We start from the raw sequence: 18,388 nt of genomic DNA, 5'->3' as shown, positions 1-18,388 counted from the left end.
CAAAGAGTTGCCACAAACCTTCAATTTGAAAAAAAAATGCAATAGTTGTGAAGCAGAAATAAAGCAAACAGCAATAAAACGAAGTCTGCCTGTATACAAAGAACACTTAAAACTCAACAATAAGAGAACCACCTGATTAAAAGTGGGCCAAAGACCTAAACAGACACCTCGCCAAAGAATAAATACAGATGGCAAAGAAGCATGTGAAGAGATGCTCAACACACTGTCATCAGGGAATTACAAATTAAAATAAGATACCACTACACACCTAGTAGAATGGCCCAAATCTAAAACAGTGACAACGCCAAGTGCCAGCGAACACGTGGAGCAACAGGGACTCTCATTCACTGCTGGGAACGCGAAACGGCACAGCCACTCTGGAAGACAGTAGGTGGTTTCCTAAAAAACTAGACCTACTTTTACCATACAATCTGCCATTGGGCTCCTTGGTAATTTACCCAAAGGAGTTGAAACATACCCACATAAAAACCTGCACGCAGATATATATAGCAGCTTTATTCATAACTGTCAAAACTTGGACACAGCCAGTAAGTGAATGGATTAATAAACTGTGGTATATCCAGGCACAGAATATTAGCACTAAAAGGAAATGAGCCATCAAGTCACAAAAAGACACGGAGAGACCTTAAACGCATATTACTATGTGAGAGAAGCAGTTTTGAAAAGGCTACATATTGTATGATTCTAACTATATGACATTCCGGAAAAAGCAAAACTTTGGGGACACTGAAAGGCTCAGTGGTTTCCAGGGACTCGAGGGGAGGGAGGGATGAACAAGAAGGGTACAGAGGATTTCTGGGCGGTGAGACCATTCTCTATGAGACCATAACGATGGGTACACATCACTGTGCGTTTGTCCAAACCCATAAAATATACAACAGCAAGAGTGAACCCAAATGTATACTATGGGCTTCGGCTGACAACGAAGCGCCCGTGTAGGTTTACTGATTGCAGCGCGTGTACCACTGCAGTGCAGGATGCTGACAGTGGGAGAGGCTGTGCGTGTGTGTGCGGTCTGGGGGTATATGGGAACTCCGTGTACTTTCTGTTCAATTTTGCTATGAAACTAAAACTGCGCTAAAAAAAAATAAAGTCTACTTTAAAAAAGAGAAAAACAAAAAATGTGGGGTAGATGAGCTGACCCACAGGAGGAATCCATGAACTGTTGCACTGAGCATTGCTACTATGAATAGGCAGAGGTGAGGAAACTGGCTTCTGGACAAGACTGGATCTTGCTAGAGAATTATGGGCAAGTGGAGAGGCTCCGTTTACTCTTGCCCCTGCTCTTATCCCCACATACATCATGGTCACTTTTGAGTAGCCAGCAACTCCTCTCCATCCCCACAATAGTGAGAGTCCGCTCTTACAACCTGCTTATCTTGAAAGCAAATTCAATCAGCTATGATACCATCAATTCCAAGGTCCCAGGACCTGAGGCCTGAATTACCAGGACCCACACAGAAGCAGTCCTGTCATGGCTCAAAGACCACCTTCTGTTGGGAAGGAGTTATGATCAGGGAGGTTACTTATCCAGGGGGTGGAGGAATACAGAGGGGCCTAGAATCTTACACGAAACCTCACCATTTCAATATCAAAGCCAAATGGGAACAAGTTCAGCCCTGCTCTAAACTTTCCACAACAGATTCCCAAGGGCTTGAATCTGGCATCTTCCCCACCCCCGCCCAATAGCATGAGCAGAATTAAACAGAGAAGATCAATGCAAAGAGTTCCTTATCCCACTCTATCAAACTTCCTTGGGCAGATCTCTCTCTCTTTTGGGATTTCAGTTTCCCCACTTGGTTTTAAGCTGTTCTAATTTGTAGACTAATACACTTTTTAGGGAAAAGTGCACCTTGGCTTTTCTCTATCCGCATGAAAAATTAAAGTTAGTAGTGACCTCCTGACCCACTTCCCACTGCCCCCACCAAGAGTCACCAAAGTGAAGCACCCTTACACCACCACAGACAATTTATTCTTTATTGATTAAAAATGAATGAAACATGCAGCAAAGTACAAAGTCAAAAAAATAAAAATAAAAATAAAAGGGAGGGGGAAGTCAAATATTTTACATCTTCCATAATCTAGCACACACCATAAGGAGGAACCTCCATTCATTGATACACCATTATTCTGTCCTCCAGATTATTAGAGTATCAGCTGGCTCTAGGATTTGGTTCACAACTTAAGCAAAAAACCCAAACAAATCCATTAGTCATTTAGAAAGACCATACATTTCACAAATAGCATTGGCACATGTTACCTTGTGCTAAGTTAGTCCCTCCCCCAGGGACCAGGGGATCCTGGGGATCCAGGGAGAGAGGTGTATCCTGAATCACCCCTCCTGGGAAGGAGCAAAACTGCTCACTAGGTCACGTGCTGTCTCACCTGCAAAGTTTCTGTTCACTCATTTTTTTTCAGCATCACTGCACAAGCCAGCAAAGCGAGTCCACCATACATCAAGCAGAAGAAGAAATAACACTGTCCTGGGGCTTGGTGTCTGACTCCTAATTCCCAGCAGGGCAAAAGATGAATGGAAAAGAAAGAGAAAGCCCCAGCCCACTTCTACTGTCACGCCTGTCCCACTGCAGTTCAAAGGTAATGGCCGGCTGGAGAAATTGAACAGGGAGATGGGCTGCTGCTTACTTCCAGCTTGGGCTCTCGACCACCTCCAAATAAAAGCTAGAATAGAGTGATGCCACCACCCTTTGGATTCAGAAATAAGTAGACTATGATGGGCTTATCTGAAACCAAAACACAGACTCTAAGGTAAGCCACTAGTCTTGTGCCAAAAGGGACATTACATTTTTTCATAACTTATTCCTACCTTCCTGTCCTTGTTCCCCCAACCCTCTTCTAAAAAAAGAAAGAAAAAAAAAAAAAAAGGAAAAAGAAAAGCTAAATATTTGTCCAGTAAGCTGATCAATCCTTTCTGTCTCCAGGCTCAGCAGGCTCCCTCCTTTTACCAATCCTGCTGGGACCTTGGGCTTTGGTGTCCGATCCGCTGATCTACTTTCCTCCCAACCCCCATCCCAAAGCATCCCCTCCCTTCCTCTACAACACCCATCCCTTTGCCAACATGCCTTTGTATCCAGGGCAGGTGAAGAAAGCCCATGACTAAAACTACAAGCTCAGAATGAAACAAAAACTATAATAAGTTAGTTGTGGAGAAAGCTTTCAGAAGTGTTCTACGAGAAAACTAGGTAAAGCAATCCTTTTATTCACGGACCAACGATGCTGGAAAGGGCTCGAGTGATTCTATAAAGATGGGCCAAAGCCCATCTTTGTGTGTCATTTTAAGGCCAGATTGAGGATCCCTTTCATTTACAAACCTTGTTAGGGCTATCTGCAGCTAGACAAAGGCTGACTGTGAAACAGTAGGAAAAAAAAGAAAAAATCAACGCCACTGATGATTCACATATTGCATTATGGTGCTCTTTTTTAAACCTAAAGAATAATTTATATTATTTCTGTAGAAAATCAAATGAACACTGTCTACTCAAAAATCCTAAAAGTCACGGCACATGTGGTTTCACTTTCCATCTTGGGTCAGGTTCAGCACACAGGGACCCCCTCCAAAGGGTCAGTGCAGGAGAGGGGGCAGAAGGCACACCTCTCTGGCCCAGTGCGAGTCTCCTTTATTGCTGTAGAAATCTCAGCCTTGCATTTCCTCATGATTTGGAGGCCAGGCAAATTGATTTTCATGGGAGGATCAAGGAGCAGTTTTTCTTCAATTGTTTTAAGATTTGAAAATAAATACTTCTGCAATGATATGAGTTATGATTTTTCCTGTTCAAAAACCACTGCTGGGGAAATTCTCTTTTACAAGCCATTACTTGATCTTTTCTCTAAAAACAGTCCAAAGTTCCACTTTGAAGGATCCGATGGCTGAAGTTCGATTACAGTCAGATGTTTTGCACCAGCTGAAGTTAAGGCTAGCAACCCTTTCTGGAGGGAGTAATGAAGAGGGGTGCCTGAGAGCAGCTTCAGCAAAACGCTTAGAAACATCATGAACAAAACAAGAACACAGTTTAGGTTGCCTCCATCTGAGGCTGTGCTTCTTCCTAACAAAGGTTGTTGGAATTCACATCGGAAACCAAAAAAAAAAAAAAAAAACCCAAAAACCCACTAAATTAAATTCTCTGGGCTTCAGCTAAACAACCAACTTTTAATTGCTACTTCAGTGGTAAAGGGATATCCCAAGATGCCCAAATCCTCTCAGGTGTGGGAGAACAAGCAGGATGAGGAAGCCCAAGATAGCTGCTACTTTCCACCCAGCGCCATCACTGGAGTAAGGCAAGATGAGCTGATACACCTCCCTCCTGGGCCTTGAGGCACCCGGGCCACTTCTCAGATGGAGGAAGACAGGGGACACGTGCAGTAAGTTTACTAACGGAACTCTTTAAAGGGATGCTGGCCACTGGTGATCCAACTTTTCTTTCCCTGTGGGGAAAAGGGGGAATGATGGCAGGAAAAACATAAAGAAAGACCTCTAAAGCTCTTAGCTGGGAGGTTTGTTGCTGGGTTCTTTGGCAGTAGTGAGTTTAGGCCAACAGAAGCAACAGAGATACGCATGTGTGGAATCTCCTTAGGCCGCCTCTTCCAGGGCTGTGTTTTAGCTGATGCTGAGCTGGGCAAATCCTATTAGTTTACCATCATCAGGAATATCCGAGCCTTCGACACCAGATGCCTAAGAACCAAACAAAATGAGAAGCTGTGGCTATTTATAAACAAAATTGCAGGCAGCAATTAACACTGACATGGGGACTGTGGGAAAGAGGGCAGTGGGGGACAGGTCCCTGGGATACAAACAGGAGGCAGATAAAGGTGTAGGTGGAGTCTGGGTACAAAGGTGGAGTCAGATTGACCAGCAATCAATCTCTCTTGAGGATAAATAGTCAAGGGCCTCGGGCAGGAGGCTTCCTGAGAGGGAGAGGGGAAGGGAAGCCGATGAAGGGCGGTATCAGCCCAGGGCATGGGGAGGTTAAACAAATACAATCCACCAGGCTTAAGTATTCTCATCACTCAGGGAATATGGAAGCTGGTCTGCAGAGGCTGCTGATGGGTAAAACGTGAGATGGTTTAACAAAGACGAAGGGATGAATACCAGTTTGAAAGTGACAGATCGATTTGACTGGGGTTCTTCCACAATTTTCTGCAAATTAGCTGCCACTGCAATCATACAAACAGAGAAAGTAATGAGAAGCTAAGTAAATCCACATTTCAACCACATTTTAACAACTTAAATGGTAGTTCACAATCTTCTATGTACAATCAAAATGGAAGCAGGAAGATAAATCGCTCCCTAAACACAAGGTGTTTTTAAAAGCAACTCCAAGCAGCACAAATAAATCTTATCATTGTCAAATTAACTTTCTTTTAACTTAGGAAAGACACTGGGGTGAAAGAGGTATGATTTGCCTATTCATGGGCCAGAAAGCCCTAGACTGGGAATCAGCCAACTATGGCCTTCAGCCTGTTTCTGTTCTGCCTGTGAGCCAAGAAGAGTGTAAAAACAGAGACTGTTACATGGTCCACAAAGCCTAAACTATTACTTTACTATCTGGCCCTTTAAAACTCTGCTGACTTGTCCTAGGCAATGGTCTTTTCCTTCAGTAAAATGCACCTGTGGCCCGACTGTGCCTTTTCTTACTTCCTGCTTTTTTTAGGACTAAATCTGTAATGATTTTTGCTTAACTCTTAGCTCCAAAAGGATAGCGTTCATTCTCCAAAACGGATTAGATATGGCCAAGTTTACTCTAACCTGTAACTTCTGTCATCATCTCTACGATCTCCCAGAGACCTGGGTAAGTTTTCACTCACTATCACTGGGGGTCACAAAGCAAACTCAGAAGTGAGATTTTCCTTTTTGTAAGGAAGGAACTGTCCCCAATACCTGTTATTTCAGCAAAGCCAAGAACCATTCCAAGAACCATCAGACCTACTCAGTGGAATCAAAGCCTGATTTTCTAGATCCTAAGTATACAAGCAGAGAGACGGCGACACAAAGGCAGAGCACAAAGTAGTTACCTATTACTAAATCCCTTCCATCGACGAGGCCAGCAGAAATGAGTTCCTGAGAGACACCCTCTGCTGTATCTGCAAGGACAAAGAAGAAGGTGCTCCGTTTCTTGTGCATGCATGTCCCTGCTAACATTCAGAGTGGGTGCTGGCACAGCCAGACCAAAGCTAGCTGTTAAATCCACAGAACCAAGATGGCGGGGGGGGGGGGACTTTCTCCACATAAAGGTTCTTCCTCCCACCAGGATTATCTCAAGTGAGGGACTATCACAGGTCTAGGTAGAGGGCGGAACCTGTATCACCCAGATGGCAATCATCAGCTCAACGTGAAGACAACGTTCTAAATGATGGCGTACTTTACATGGGTTCTTGCCTTTGTCGGAAGAGCACCTGACAGTGATGCTGCAGAAGAAACTACTGGTCTGAGGACAACCCCGGATGCCAGCCCTATGAGCTCTGAGACGTGATGATGAGTGTGTAACATCTCCAGGGCTAATAAAGCAGAATAATTTAGTCCCAATTAAATCTCTTTCTTTTTTATTTTTGGCCACACCGTGCGGATTGTGGGATCTTAGTTCCCCGGCTGGGGATTGAACGTGTGCCCCCGGCAGTGAAAGCACGGAGTCCTAACCACTGGATCGCCAGGGAATTGCCCCCATAAATCTTAAGAAAACAAACTGTAATCTCTTCTCTTTGGGGGTCATACTCCCAGTTTTTTTTTTGGTTTTGTTGTTTTTGCTAAAATAATTTTCTTTTTTATTCTGGTGGGTTTTCCTTCATACCTAATTATTATAGGTTGTACTGTCTGAGCAATGGGTATGTAACTAGAAACTAAAAAGATGAGGACAGAGTACCATCAATTAACCTCATCTCCAACTGACTCCTTCCCGAGGCCTGAACACCGATCCCCTCAGAGGGAACGGGAGGACCTCTGGGGAGGGGCTGTGCACATACATTTGCCAAAGACCAGCGATTTGAATGAGTACCTTAAAATGTGACTCTGCCTGGCTTTAAAAAGGAAAACAGATACATCTCTGTACATGTGCATTTGTTCTCTGCATTTGAGTGAACTGCTCATGATACTGAGACAGCAGGAAGACTAAGCGTGGCACACAGGACGGATACCAGCTGGCTGCGGGCCACTTCCCAAATACGAACCCTGAGTAACAAAGGCAAGAAAGAAAATAAGCCTTGTCCCTGGGAGAAGTTCACGGCCAGAAACTGCAATGACAGGGCTCAGCTTTAGCTGGGAGGGAGGGGACTGGAAGCCTTACTGCTTCTCTATTGTCATGGAGGACCACGTTCAGTGATAAGAGCAGGAACTCTGCGCTCCGAAAGATCTGGGTTTGAATTCCAGCTACACCTCTTCTCAGCTGTGGGAACTGCAACCAGTTACTTCACTCTCTCTAAGCCTTGATTTCATCGTCTATGCAGTGGGGACAATAATCTTTCCTTAGGGGGCAGTTTTGAGAATTTAATGAGATACTGATTAGCACAATGTCTGCCATACAGTAAGCAGTAAATTAGAGTTATATTCAGTACTCTTTGTATTATACTAGGTTTTCTAAATGAGGTAGTAGTAAATAGACTGCATTTTAATTTTATTCATATGCCCCCCCAAAACCTTTAGGCCAGGAACGTTTTTATCACCCTTTAGGAGGAAAATATATCTAGAGGATAGAAACTTCACACACATTTCCTTAAAATGACAAATGAGCAGTTATTTTGTTTTCAATGTTTTGATGCCTCACCTCTCCCAGGAGTAAATTCGAATCGAATATCATTTAGTTCTTTTTTTGAATTCCTATGAAAGAAAACAAAATGTATAAAATAAATTTCTGAATTTATGCATTCAGGGTCCACCTACATATATCAGGAAAGCTATGCCAAGAGAAAGATCTTTCTGTCCCATAGACTGTATGATTTGTCCTAATGAGCTCACACTGAGGGCTCAGAGCAAACAACTCAGAGTGATCATCTAATTGTTCTACAACCCTTTTAATTTATGTCCTTCACTGGTCAATATATGCCCATGCCCATCCTTATTCCCACTAAGATGATCATATTAGACTAAGAGGAATATCTGTATGAGCACAGGGAGGTGTGATTAACATGATACAGGATGGCCTTTTCTTCCTTATCCCCACTCCTACCCCCCACACCCCTATGCCTCGGAGAGTACCTTGCCCACCACTGGTGATCTGTTTGACTAGACTCATAGAATGAAACACATGATGCTCCCCCAAATTCCACAGGGGTTCAGAGGAGAAGGATAAAGAATATACAGATTGGGATAATGAGGAAAAACTTTAGAAGTAGTATTTTAGATAGGACTTAATGGATAGGAAGGATTTGGGCGGGCAGAGAAGATGGGGAAAGAAATGGGGCCCATACTGGCAGCAGAGTTAATATAAGGCTCCAGAGGTTAAAATGTGACTGGTGAAAGATAGTTACCTAGATTGCGCACCACACCAAGTACTGAGATTAACTAAGCTCCCTGGAGGTTCTGGTTAAAGATGGAGAAATTAGAATATTATGTCTAAAGGCAGACATGAGTGATTACTTAGGACCCAAATCCATTTTATCTAAACAGTTCAGGGAGCTTAGGTCTATCTGACACATCCTTGATGTTACTGAAATTGTGCTTAAAATACAGTTATCCAAATCCAACACATCCTGCCCCACAGTGATTTTCTCCCTCATGTTGTCTCTCTGCACTTGTCTACACAGATTTACACTTCTGCATGTCTACTACTGAAACTTGTTTTTAGCTATGCTAAGTACACAATACAAATCAACTTCCAACAGACCTGATTATTGCATTTCATTTTCTCTTTTTCTCAGTATCTTAGCACAATAGCTAATAGTGCTGTACTTAGTCTGAAAGCTGAATAAAATTAAGGTCAAGTGTTCATTATCACTTTAGTGATGTGACTGTCATGCCAAGCACAAACACCTTCAAAGATAACAATATGCTAAACTGAACTGCCTAGTCATTTAACTTCAAAGTCTTCATAAGTGAGAATAAGAATCTAGCCTCCTCTTCCATAAACAAGTCTGGAACACAGTCCACTAAAAAGCACCCTTCAAAAAGCTAACTATAAAGCAGAAACTAACACACCATTGTAAAGCAATTATACTCCAATAAAGATGTTAAAAAAAAAAAAAGCTAACTACATCACTTACAAGTATCCTCTCCCCTCCTGAAGCACATGTCAAATAGAATTGTTATACTCTCTATTAACTGCTGTAAGTTTTCAAAACAAGATTTTGAAGAGAGACAAATAACATTCTTTGTGTACAGTTAAAATAGGATGAGATTACCAAGACACTGTATTAATTCAGAACTATTTGAGTCCAGGTATACAGAGTAGGCTTCTATAAAGAAAAGGTAACCAGATCTGCTTTCTTCACATTTATGGCATAATTTCATTACTCTTAGTGGTAAAATCAAAACATTCCCCAAACAGTCTTGCTGCCTCTACTCTAATTATGGTCATACTGAGAAGGTGACTAGGAATTCACAAGTGGAAGGAGGAATGAGTCAAGGCTAATTCAGGTCCTCACACTACTGCTATTATTTCTGAGGGAAATAATACACCCACAAGCGCACACACACGACCCTATCCAGTTACTCTCAGGCATGAACTACTAGAAGGGGGAGTAACTTTCTAATAGAAATCAGCATATTCAGAGTATTCAGAAAACAACAACAACAGAATGTCTACTTACCGTAATCTTAGTACTAGACTGATTGGGATCTTGGTTTCTTGTGAACCTGCTCCTGAAGACAGAGCCTAAAAAAGCATTGAAAGGTATAAAGTCATTGCCTGGACTCTTAAGCATGGAGGTGACTAATGCTCATCTGCAGAACTGTCCGCGTGGCATCAACTTTCTTCATCCCCAGGTGTGGCCATCCGAGTCCCTAGGACACTCCCTGCTGTGGGAGGACACGCACCACAAGGCAGCAACAAGAGCTCAATGTCAAACATAACGAGAAAGATAATTCTCAAACCCACACGAAATTCCATACACAGTCACATTTAATTTTGTATTTTTCAGACCTCTCTTCCTCTATATAAGCACGAAGAACATGAAGCTGGGTTTTTCCCTTTAAAAAATCTGCCAGTGGCAACACATCTGCCAGTAAGGTCTAAACTGGCTACCCCTCACAAAACCACCCACCCTGGAGGTTCCAGATCTTTTTTTTTTTTTAATTTAAAAAAATATTTTATTTTATTTATTTGGTTGCGCCGGCTCCTTAGCTGCGGCATGCATGTGGGACTAGTTCCCTGACCAGGGATTGAACCTGGGCCCCCTGCATTGGGAGCATGGAGTCTTAACCACTGTGCCACCACGGAAGTCCCTCCACATCTTCTAATGACTAAACTAATCCTCTCTGAAAACCATACAGCTGCCCCTTGCCTTACAGAGGATATACATTCTATTTAAGCCGTTTATAAAACAAATCCAATCTTTCCATCAGTTTTCATAAGACAACTGTATCTTTTCCCATATGATGGGCAGAAATGGAAAACGTGGGCAAAGGACAGGTAAGTGAAGTTAGAATGTGACTAACTGGAAGAGCTCAGAGCAGTGACCTCCAAAGGCAGAGCACCACTGGGATGCAGATGAAAACAGTGCTCCGGGGACGGGGCGTGGGGGACGGCGCACCCTGGGTGAGACAGCCTTCCCCAGCGATCCGAGAGGGCGAGGGAGAGGGAGAGGGAGCGGGAGCCGTGGGGCGCCAGACCCCCCAGCGCCGTCCCTCCTGAGTGCAGGAGCCACCGGGGCACTGAGCCGCCTCAGTGGGCAAAACCCCTCGCCTTCGTGTGAGGAAAAAAAAAGCTGACAAGAAATTACTGCCCCCCCCTCCAACTTTTGCTGTTTGAAATATTTCCATCATTAACTTATTTTGTTGCTAAATGAAACCTGTGTGATCTTTGTTAAACTCTTATCTGCATACATTTAAAACCGTGAAAACAGATTTCTAACTTGTTTCAAAATCTACCAGGACATCACCCTCATGGCACCAGGCGGCGGTCCACGTTAGCCTCCACCCTCTTCCTCCACCCGGAAGGCTGACCACGAAAGAAAGCACATCCCTGCTGTACCTGAGGCTCCGCGGGGGTCGGCAGGGAGACTTGAGTTGGCTGTGCAGTCATCTGCCCAGCTGGCTGAGGTATATGAGCAGAAATCTGTTCTGGAACTTGGAGTAAAGTACCCACAGGATCAGTTGTTGAAAACAGCTGTAACAAAAACACACACACAGTGCTGCTTAAGCTGAGAGGAAAGGGAGGCGGGCCTGCTGACAGGCAAGCACTGCTGCAGAGAGACTTTTTAAAGTAGTCCTTGTGTAGTGAACCAGCCCATCTCTACATCCCCAAGACACACCTATTTCAAATGGAAGTCAAATATCTCTATGCTTTCTAAATTAATTAATTAATCTATTTATTTATTTTTGGCTGTGTTGGGTCTTCGTCGCTGTGTGCGGCCTTTCTCTGGTTGCGGTGAGCGGGGGCTACTCTTCGTTGCGGTGCGCGGGCTTCTCATTGCAGTGGCTTCTCTTGTCATGGAGCACAGGGCTTTAGGCATGGGGGCTTCAGCAGTTGCAGCATGTGGGCTCAGTAGTTGTGGCTCGCCAGCTCTAGAGTGCAGGCTCAGTAGTTGTGGCGCACGGGATTAGTTGCTCCGTGGCATGTGGCATCTTCCCGGACCAGGGATCGAACCCGTGTCCCCTGCATTGGCAGGTGGATTCTTAATCACTGCACCACCAGGAAAGTCCCGCTTTTTTGTTTTTAAGAACTTTTTGAGGTGTAATTTACGTCCCATGAAATTCACTGGTATTGCTGTTGTTACCAGCTTGTGGGGGGGCAGAGATTGTCCTGTGGGAACCACGGTTCACCTGGGTCGAGGACCCTTACTTCTTCTGGCTGTGCTCAGCTTCTGCGTGCCTCGGATCTTGTCCAGCAGGCCAGAGATGAAGGCCTCAGTGGGTTTGTAACAGTCAACCAGCAGCTCCGTGACCCTGGCAGCTCGGGTATCATCACTCTCCATGTCCAGGAGTTCATCCACATCAATTTCCAGTTCTGGGATCTCTTCTTCCTGGCAGTCGTAGAGGTGAGTGAGCTGCTCCAGCATCCACTCCTCCAGGTTGAGGCGCCTCCGTAGCTCCTCGCGGTGCTACTCGACCGTGACCTTCCCTTGGCGCCTCACTGGGCCCTCGTCGTCCGCGCCGCCTGGGCCCTAGCCTGCAGCCCCAGGGGGGCTCTGAAAGTAGACGCGGGGCCCTGGGCCACCACTCCCCCCGTCCAGGGGCCGGAGCCGCCAACGCCGCCAACGCCGCGCCCCCTGTGGGGTCGCTGTTCGCCATGGCGGCCGCCAGGGCCAAGTGCGTGCGTCGGGCCCCTCCCTGCGCCGCCACCTCTGGGACGCCCGCCAGCTGGCTCGGCCGCTGGCTCAGGTTAGCTCGTGAGCTCGTCTCCACATGGCTCCGCAGCGAGGGCGGCGGCGGCCTACAACTCAAGTGATTTTTAGAGAATTTCTACTTCTGTAAACATCCCTACAATCTGGTTTTAGAACACTTCCATCAACTCTTCCCGTGCCCATTTACAGTTAACCCCGGCTCCCCCACCCAGCCCTAGGCAACCACCGATCCACTTTCTGCCTCTATCAATTTGCCTTTTGTGAACATTTCATATAAACCAAATTTTACAATATGCACTCTTTTTGTGTCTGGCTTCTTTAACTTAGTTTTTGAGTCAGTCATGTTGTAACAAATATCAGTAGTCCACTTTTTTTTCCTTCTTCAGAATAGTAGTTCTTTGTGTCCTGTTTATTTTTAAATACATCTATTCTATCCCCTTTGCCCAGCAAAACAGCACCTACAAAATACAGATTTGGTATATAGTATGAAATTGTAGAAATGACATTTTTCTATGTTGGGGACCTTCCATTACTTACCAAAAAAAGAAAATCAACCAATGGTTCCTTAACATAACTGCAATGCTTTTCAAAATGGATGTGAAGCTTTATAACTAACATAGACATTAAACATTATTTTGCGTGTTTGAAAATTTTAGTTATGTAATGGGGAAAAAAGACCGAAGTTGAGTACAAATTCAAGTTAAACATACTTAAAATTATAAGGTAATGGGGAAAATGATATCAATGTAATGGCCAAAATTTAGAGTTAAAAGAGGAAAAAAATTAGAAGGGCAATGAGAGGTCTAATAGCTGTTATCATATAAGCAAAACAAGGAGACAAGGAAGTAAAATTTTGTGTTTACTTAGCTTCACATAAAGGAAACCAAAAGTTAGTCATTGGTTCCAGTTTTTGATAGAAAAACAGAACTTTAAGATTAGTTTTGAAAATGCTTAAAACTATTAGCACTATTTCAAAAAGACAGCTTCCAAATTGCATGCACATATATGTATACCTATAATCAAGACAGAAAGGTTATACAAAACAAAGTAATGAGAGGATGTGAAGAGATTGGAACCTTGTGCATTGCAGGTGGGAATGTAAAATAGTACAGCTGTTATGGAAAACAGTATGATAGTTCCTCAAAAAATTAAAAATAGAATTACTATATAATCCAACAATTCCCTTCTGGGTATAGACCCAAAAGAATTGAAAGCAGGGACTCAAACAGATATTTGTGTGGCCATGTTCATAGCAGCATTATTCACAATAGCCAAAAAGTAGAAGAAACCCAAATGTCCATTGACAGATAAATGGTTAAACAAATGTGGTTCACACACACAAATATGGAATATTATTCAGCCTTAAAAGGGAAGGAAAGAGGAAATTCTGATACATGTTACATAGATGAACCTTGAGGGCATTATGTAAGTGAAATACACAAGTCAGAAAAGGACAAATATTGTAGGATTCCACTTTTATGAGGTACCTAGAGTAGTCAAATTCAGAGACAGAAAACAGAATGGACGTTGCTAGGAGCTGGGGGGAGGAGAGAATAGGGAGTTATTGTTTAATGGGTACAGAGCTGGTTTTGCAAGATCAAAAGAACTCTGGGGATGGATGGTGGGGATGGTTACACAACAGTGTGAATGTACTTAATGTCAGTGAACTGCACACTGAAGATGGTTAAGATGGTTACTTTTATGTTATGTGTATTTTATCATAATTTAAAAAACAACAACAAAGTTATGAGCATGAGACTATGACTATGAGCATGTACAAGTTCACGTGGAGAAGCTATTTAGGCAAAGGAACAAGGAGGAGACTAAAAAGAATAAGTCTGGGTAATATGTAAAATACCCTTCCATTCAATTTTTGAGAAACTAGGAATCAGTCAAGATAGGTTAAGTTAGAGCGTAACAAATAATCTTAAGTTCTCAGTAAATTACAAGAACAAAAGTTATTACTTTTTTGAAAACATTTTGCTTGTTTTAGAATTATTTTCCTTTTTTAAAAAACTGAAGTATAATTCATTGACTTACAATATTATATTAGCTTCAGGTGTACAACATAGCGATTGGTATTTTTATATATTAAAAAATGATCACTACAATAAATCTAGTTACCATCTGTCACCTACAAAGTTATTACAATATTATTGACTGTATTCCCTATGCTGTACATTACATCCCCATGCCTTATTTATTTTATAACTGGAAGTTTGTACCTCTTAATCTCCCCCACATATTTCTCAATTCCCCTCACGCCCCTCCCCTTTGGCAACCACCAGTTTGTTCTCTGTATCTATGAGACTATTTCTGTTTTGTTTGTTCATTTGTTGTTTTTCAGATTCCACATGTAAGTTACATCATATGGTATTTGTCTTTCTCTGACTTATTTCACTTAGCGTAATACCCTCAAGGTCCATCCATGTTGTTGCAAATGGCAAGATTTCATTCCTTCTTTGACTAATATTTCTTTCTTTTTTTAAAAAATATTTATTTATTTATTTGGCTGCCCTGGGTCTTAGTTGTGGCATGTGTGATCCTCAGTTGTGGCATGTGAACTCTTGGTTGCGGTATGTGGGACCTTAGTTCCCCGACCAGGGATCGAACCTGGGCCCCCTGCATTGGGAGTGCAGAGACCTGGCCACTGGACCATCAGGGAAGTCCCTGACTGAGTAATATTTCATTGTGTATATATACATATATGTCATATCTTCTTTATCCATTCATCTATTGATGGATACCTAGGTTGCTTCCATATCTTAGCTACTGTAAATAATGCTGCAATGAATACGGGATGCATATATCTTTTTGAATTAGTGTTTTTGGGAAAATACCCAGAAGTCGAATTGTGGGATATATAATTGTATTTTTAATTTTTTGAGAAACTGTCTTCCATAGTGGCTGCACCAATTTACATTCCCACCAACAGTGCACGAGGCTTCTCTTTTCTCTATATCCTCACCAACACTTGTTGTCTTTTTGATAATAGCCATTCTGACAGGTGTGAGGTGATAAAGTTATTTCTTGCACACACTTCAAGTCCATCTGTGGCCAGCAGAGGCTAAATTTGGTACCTAAATTTGCAGCAGGGATGCAGGTCATGATGGCAGGGGCAAGGGAACCCAGGGAATCACAATGTGGCTCTTCCTTCTGCTCACATTTTATTGGCCAAAGTAACTGCCACGGCCATGAGTAACTTCAAGGGGCAAAAAAATGCAATTCTACCGCATACCAAGAAGAAGAGCCAGAAATCTTAGTGAATAGCAGTTCTAATTCAAGTTGTCAGATGCTAGCCTGTAATAAACTGAGGTACAGTATTTTCAGTCTTAAACATAATCCTGTACATAATTATATTACTATATATACAAATGAAGTGGAAAAAAATAGTTACTTTTAAGCATGTGGCAAGAACAAATTGGATTAAGAGCAAGACATGTGTGCCATTAAACCAAATATTGAATACTCATGAGATGATTATTTTCTTTAGGTAAGGAGCATAAGGCGGGCCAGCCTAACAGGCGTCTGTTTAGTAGGATTCCCTATCACACTGAGGCAGTAACTATAGACATCAGAATCTATTTGACAAGAGGCTGAGGGAAAAAGTCCAAAAAGCAAAGGCAGCATATGACAGATTCCTGGACAGACTAATGCAAAAAGACTAATTTCCACTCTAAGCAGCCCAAGACAAAAATAGCAGTTCATAAAGTCAAGCAAGCAAAAAAGAACATTCTGGGTTCTCAGGCCCACTTTTAAAATGAGTGCAATGGCACCATTTACTGCAAAGATCCATTCAAACTCAGAATCGATAGCTCTAATAAAATTCGACTGGCATAAGTTCCCATTCCCATTTAGGCACATACCAAAAAGCGTGCTTAACATTAAAACCAAACCAAAACAAAAGCACATATACTTTAATGATTCAATAATCACAACTGCTTACCTCAGAATTTGTTAATGAGTCTTTCACTCTGGGAGACTAAAAGAAATACAAAAAAAGGAGGCTTGTTAACTGAAAACTCAGGTTACTTGTAGTCAGTTCCAAACTGCACGGAATGTTGAAATGCAAGTCAACTCCATTTCACTCTGATCCATAATTAACTCATCGGTAACTCTAGTGAGAGTTTTCTGGAAAAAGAAAACTGTCATGATACTACTGTATTCTTTGTCCAGGTAGCCTGTAATGCATCAATATACCTACGGTATTTTAAGTCTAAAACTTGAGGTTTATAAGCAAACATAATGGGACTGAGCTATCAGTTAGTAGGGAGGTCACATTCTTCAAAGTTCAATTCTTTCTACTAATCATGAACATATTATGTGCATATCTCAAACCAAATGTAAACATTCAAGCTAATTATCCAACACATTCTTAAAGCAGAGTAATTCTGATTATAGGCTTTAATGAAGAAAACTCTTGAGCCAAAATTGAAATACTAATTACAATATGCCATATGAAAATCTAAAGCTAAATTGATTCAGTAAATCATAAGTTAGTAGTAATTCTGGATACAGGCACTGGAGAATACATAAAACAACAACATATCTCTAAACAAACGTCAATTTATGGTAAATTCTACCAAGTGTGAATTTAGACTTCTTATAAGGTCAGTTTAGGTTTTTAAAATTTTCATTACCCAACAGCTAATGGGTTACAGCAAGTATACAGCCAACACAAAACCTTAAAAAAAACTTTGTTTGGAAATAATTTCAAACTTACAGAAAGTTGTTAGAATAAGAATAATACAAAGAACACTGCTATACCCTTTACCCAGATTCATCCATTACTAACCTTTTTCCTCATGTGCTTTATTATTTAGTGTTCACTTTCTCTCTTTTTAAATATATATATTTAATCAATCCTGTACCATTTGAGAATAAGTTGCATATAATCATAGCTCTTTACAACTGAATAGTCACTGTGTATTTCTTCTTCTTCTTCTTCTTTTCTTAAATATTTATTTATTTGGCTACGCCGGGTCTTAGTTGTGGCACTCGGCATCTTCGTTGCTGCGTGCGGGATCTTTGTTGCAGTGTGCGGGATCTTTAGTTGTGGCATGAGGGATCTAGTTCCCTGACCGGGATTGAACCCGGGCCCCCTGCATTGGGAGGGCAGAGTCTTAACCACTGGACCACCAGGAAAGTCCCCACTGTGTACTTAAGAATAGGGATATTCTCTTACACAACTTCACACTACTAAAGCAATCAACTTCAGTAAATTTAAAAATAATACTTTAATTTACTCTCTATAATCCAACTTTTCCAATGACCTCCTATACATAATCATTCCCCCCTGCCTACTACACACTCTATTTGAATAGAATGCTCCTAATTTGTGGTTTGTCTGATGTTTCCTCATGATTCAGACTTAAATGAATTCTACAGAGTGACGTATCCTTCCTACAGTATCATATCTTAGGGAATCACACGTTCCTCTACCCCTCATTAGTGATGTTAATTTTAATCATCGAGTCAAGGCATTTTCTAATTTCTCAGGTATGCAGTATTTTTTTCTTGCAACTAATAGGCCATCTATGGAGAGAAACTTTAAGACCATGTAAATATCCTGTTCATCAAAATGTTCCCATATATTTAGCACCTATTGATGATCCTTGTCTGATCTAACATTTACGATTGTTTTATGATGGCTGTAAAATGGTGAACTTCCCCATCCACTCCTACATTTACCAGTCAGCACTGGCAGTTACCGTAATGAAAACCCATCCCCCCCCCATGTATTTATATATCTGTTTATTATTAGTATGGGCCTATAGATTCCTATTTTTTAAATGATTTCTAATTTATTACTACACTTAATGATTTTGATGGTTAAATTCTCCCTAATTTGGCCAGTGGGAGCTCCTTCAACCTAGCTCATATTATTATGACTCTTTTAAAAATAAAAGATCTTTTCTTTCTG

The 18,388-nt window shown here is 41.9% G+C and overlaps 1 protein-coding gene, 1 non-coding gene and 1 pseudogene across 3 annotated transcripts in view; all 3 read right to left on the bottom strand.

Annotated features, from left to right (window-relative positions):
* Nucleotides 1-1,951: 1,951 nt before the first annotated feature.
* The window catches only part of OXSR1 (oxidative stress responsive kinase 1), a 100,866-nt gene continuing 84,429 nt past the window's right edge, over nt 1,952-18,388 (bottom strand). The window contains exons 12-19 of one of the 2 annotated variants that reach the window (XM_029244175.1): nt 16,412-16,447; nt 11,154-11,288; nt 9,772-9,836; nt 7,791-7,843; nt 6,049-6,117; nt 5,126-5,190; nt 4,672-4,708; nt 1,952-4,461 (exon numbers count right to left, since the gene is read on the bottom strand). In XM_029244175.1, coding sequence (XP_029100008.1) covers nt 4,421-4,461; nt 4,672-4,708; nt 5,126-5,190; nt 6,049-6,117; nt 7,791-7,843; nt 9,772-9,836; nt 11,154-11,288; nt 16,412-16,447 — 501 coding nt within the window. In that variant the 3' untranslated portion in view covers nt 1,952-4,420. Of the gene's footprint in view, nt 4,709-5,125; nt 5,191-6,048; nt 6,118-7,790; nt 7,844-9,771; nt 9,837-11,153; nt 11,289-16,411; nt 16,448-18,388 lie in introns of both variants that reach the window. The other variant, XM_029244176.1, reaches the window with a different exon arrangement.
* On the bottom strand, nt 11,798-12,427 carry LOC114907984 (annotated as a pseudogene).
* On the bottom strand, nt 15,058-15,130 carry TRNAG-CCC. Its single transcript has one exon. It is a non-coding gene; the product is annotated as a tRNA-Gly (tRNA).

This window comes from Monodon monoceros, unplaced genomic scaffold, assembly GCF_005190385.1.
Source record: "Monodon monoceros isolate NGI ecotype Baffin Bay Population unplaced genomic scaffold, NGI_Narwhal_1 Super_Scaffold_3, whole genome shotgun sequence".
NCBI classification, from domain to species: domain Eukaryota; kingdom Metazoa; phylum Chordata; class Mammalia; order Artiodactyla; family Monodontidae; genus Monodon; species Monodon monoceros.
This window is presented reverse-complemented; position numbering and strand designations above follow the sequence as displayed.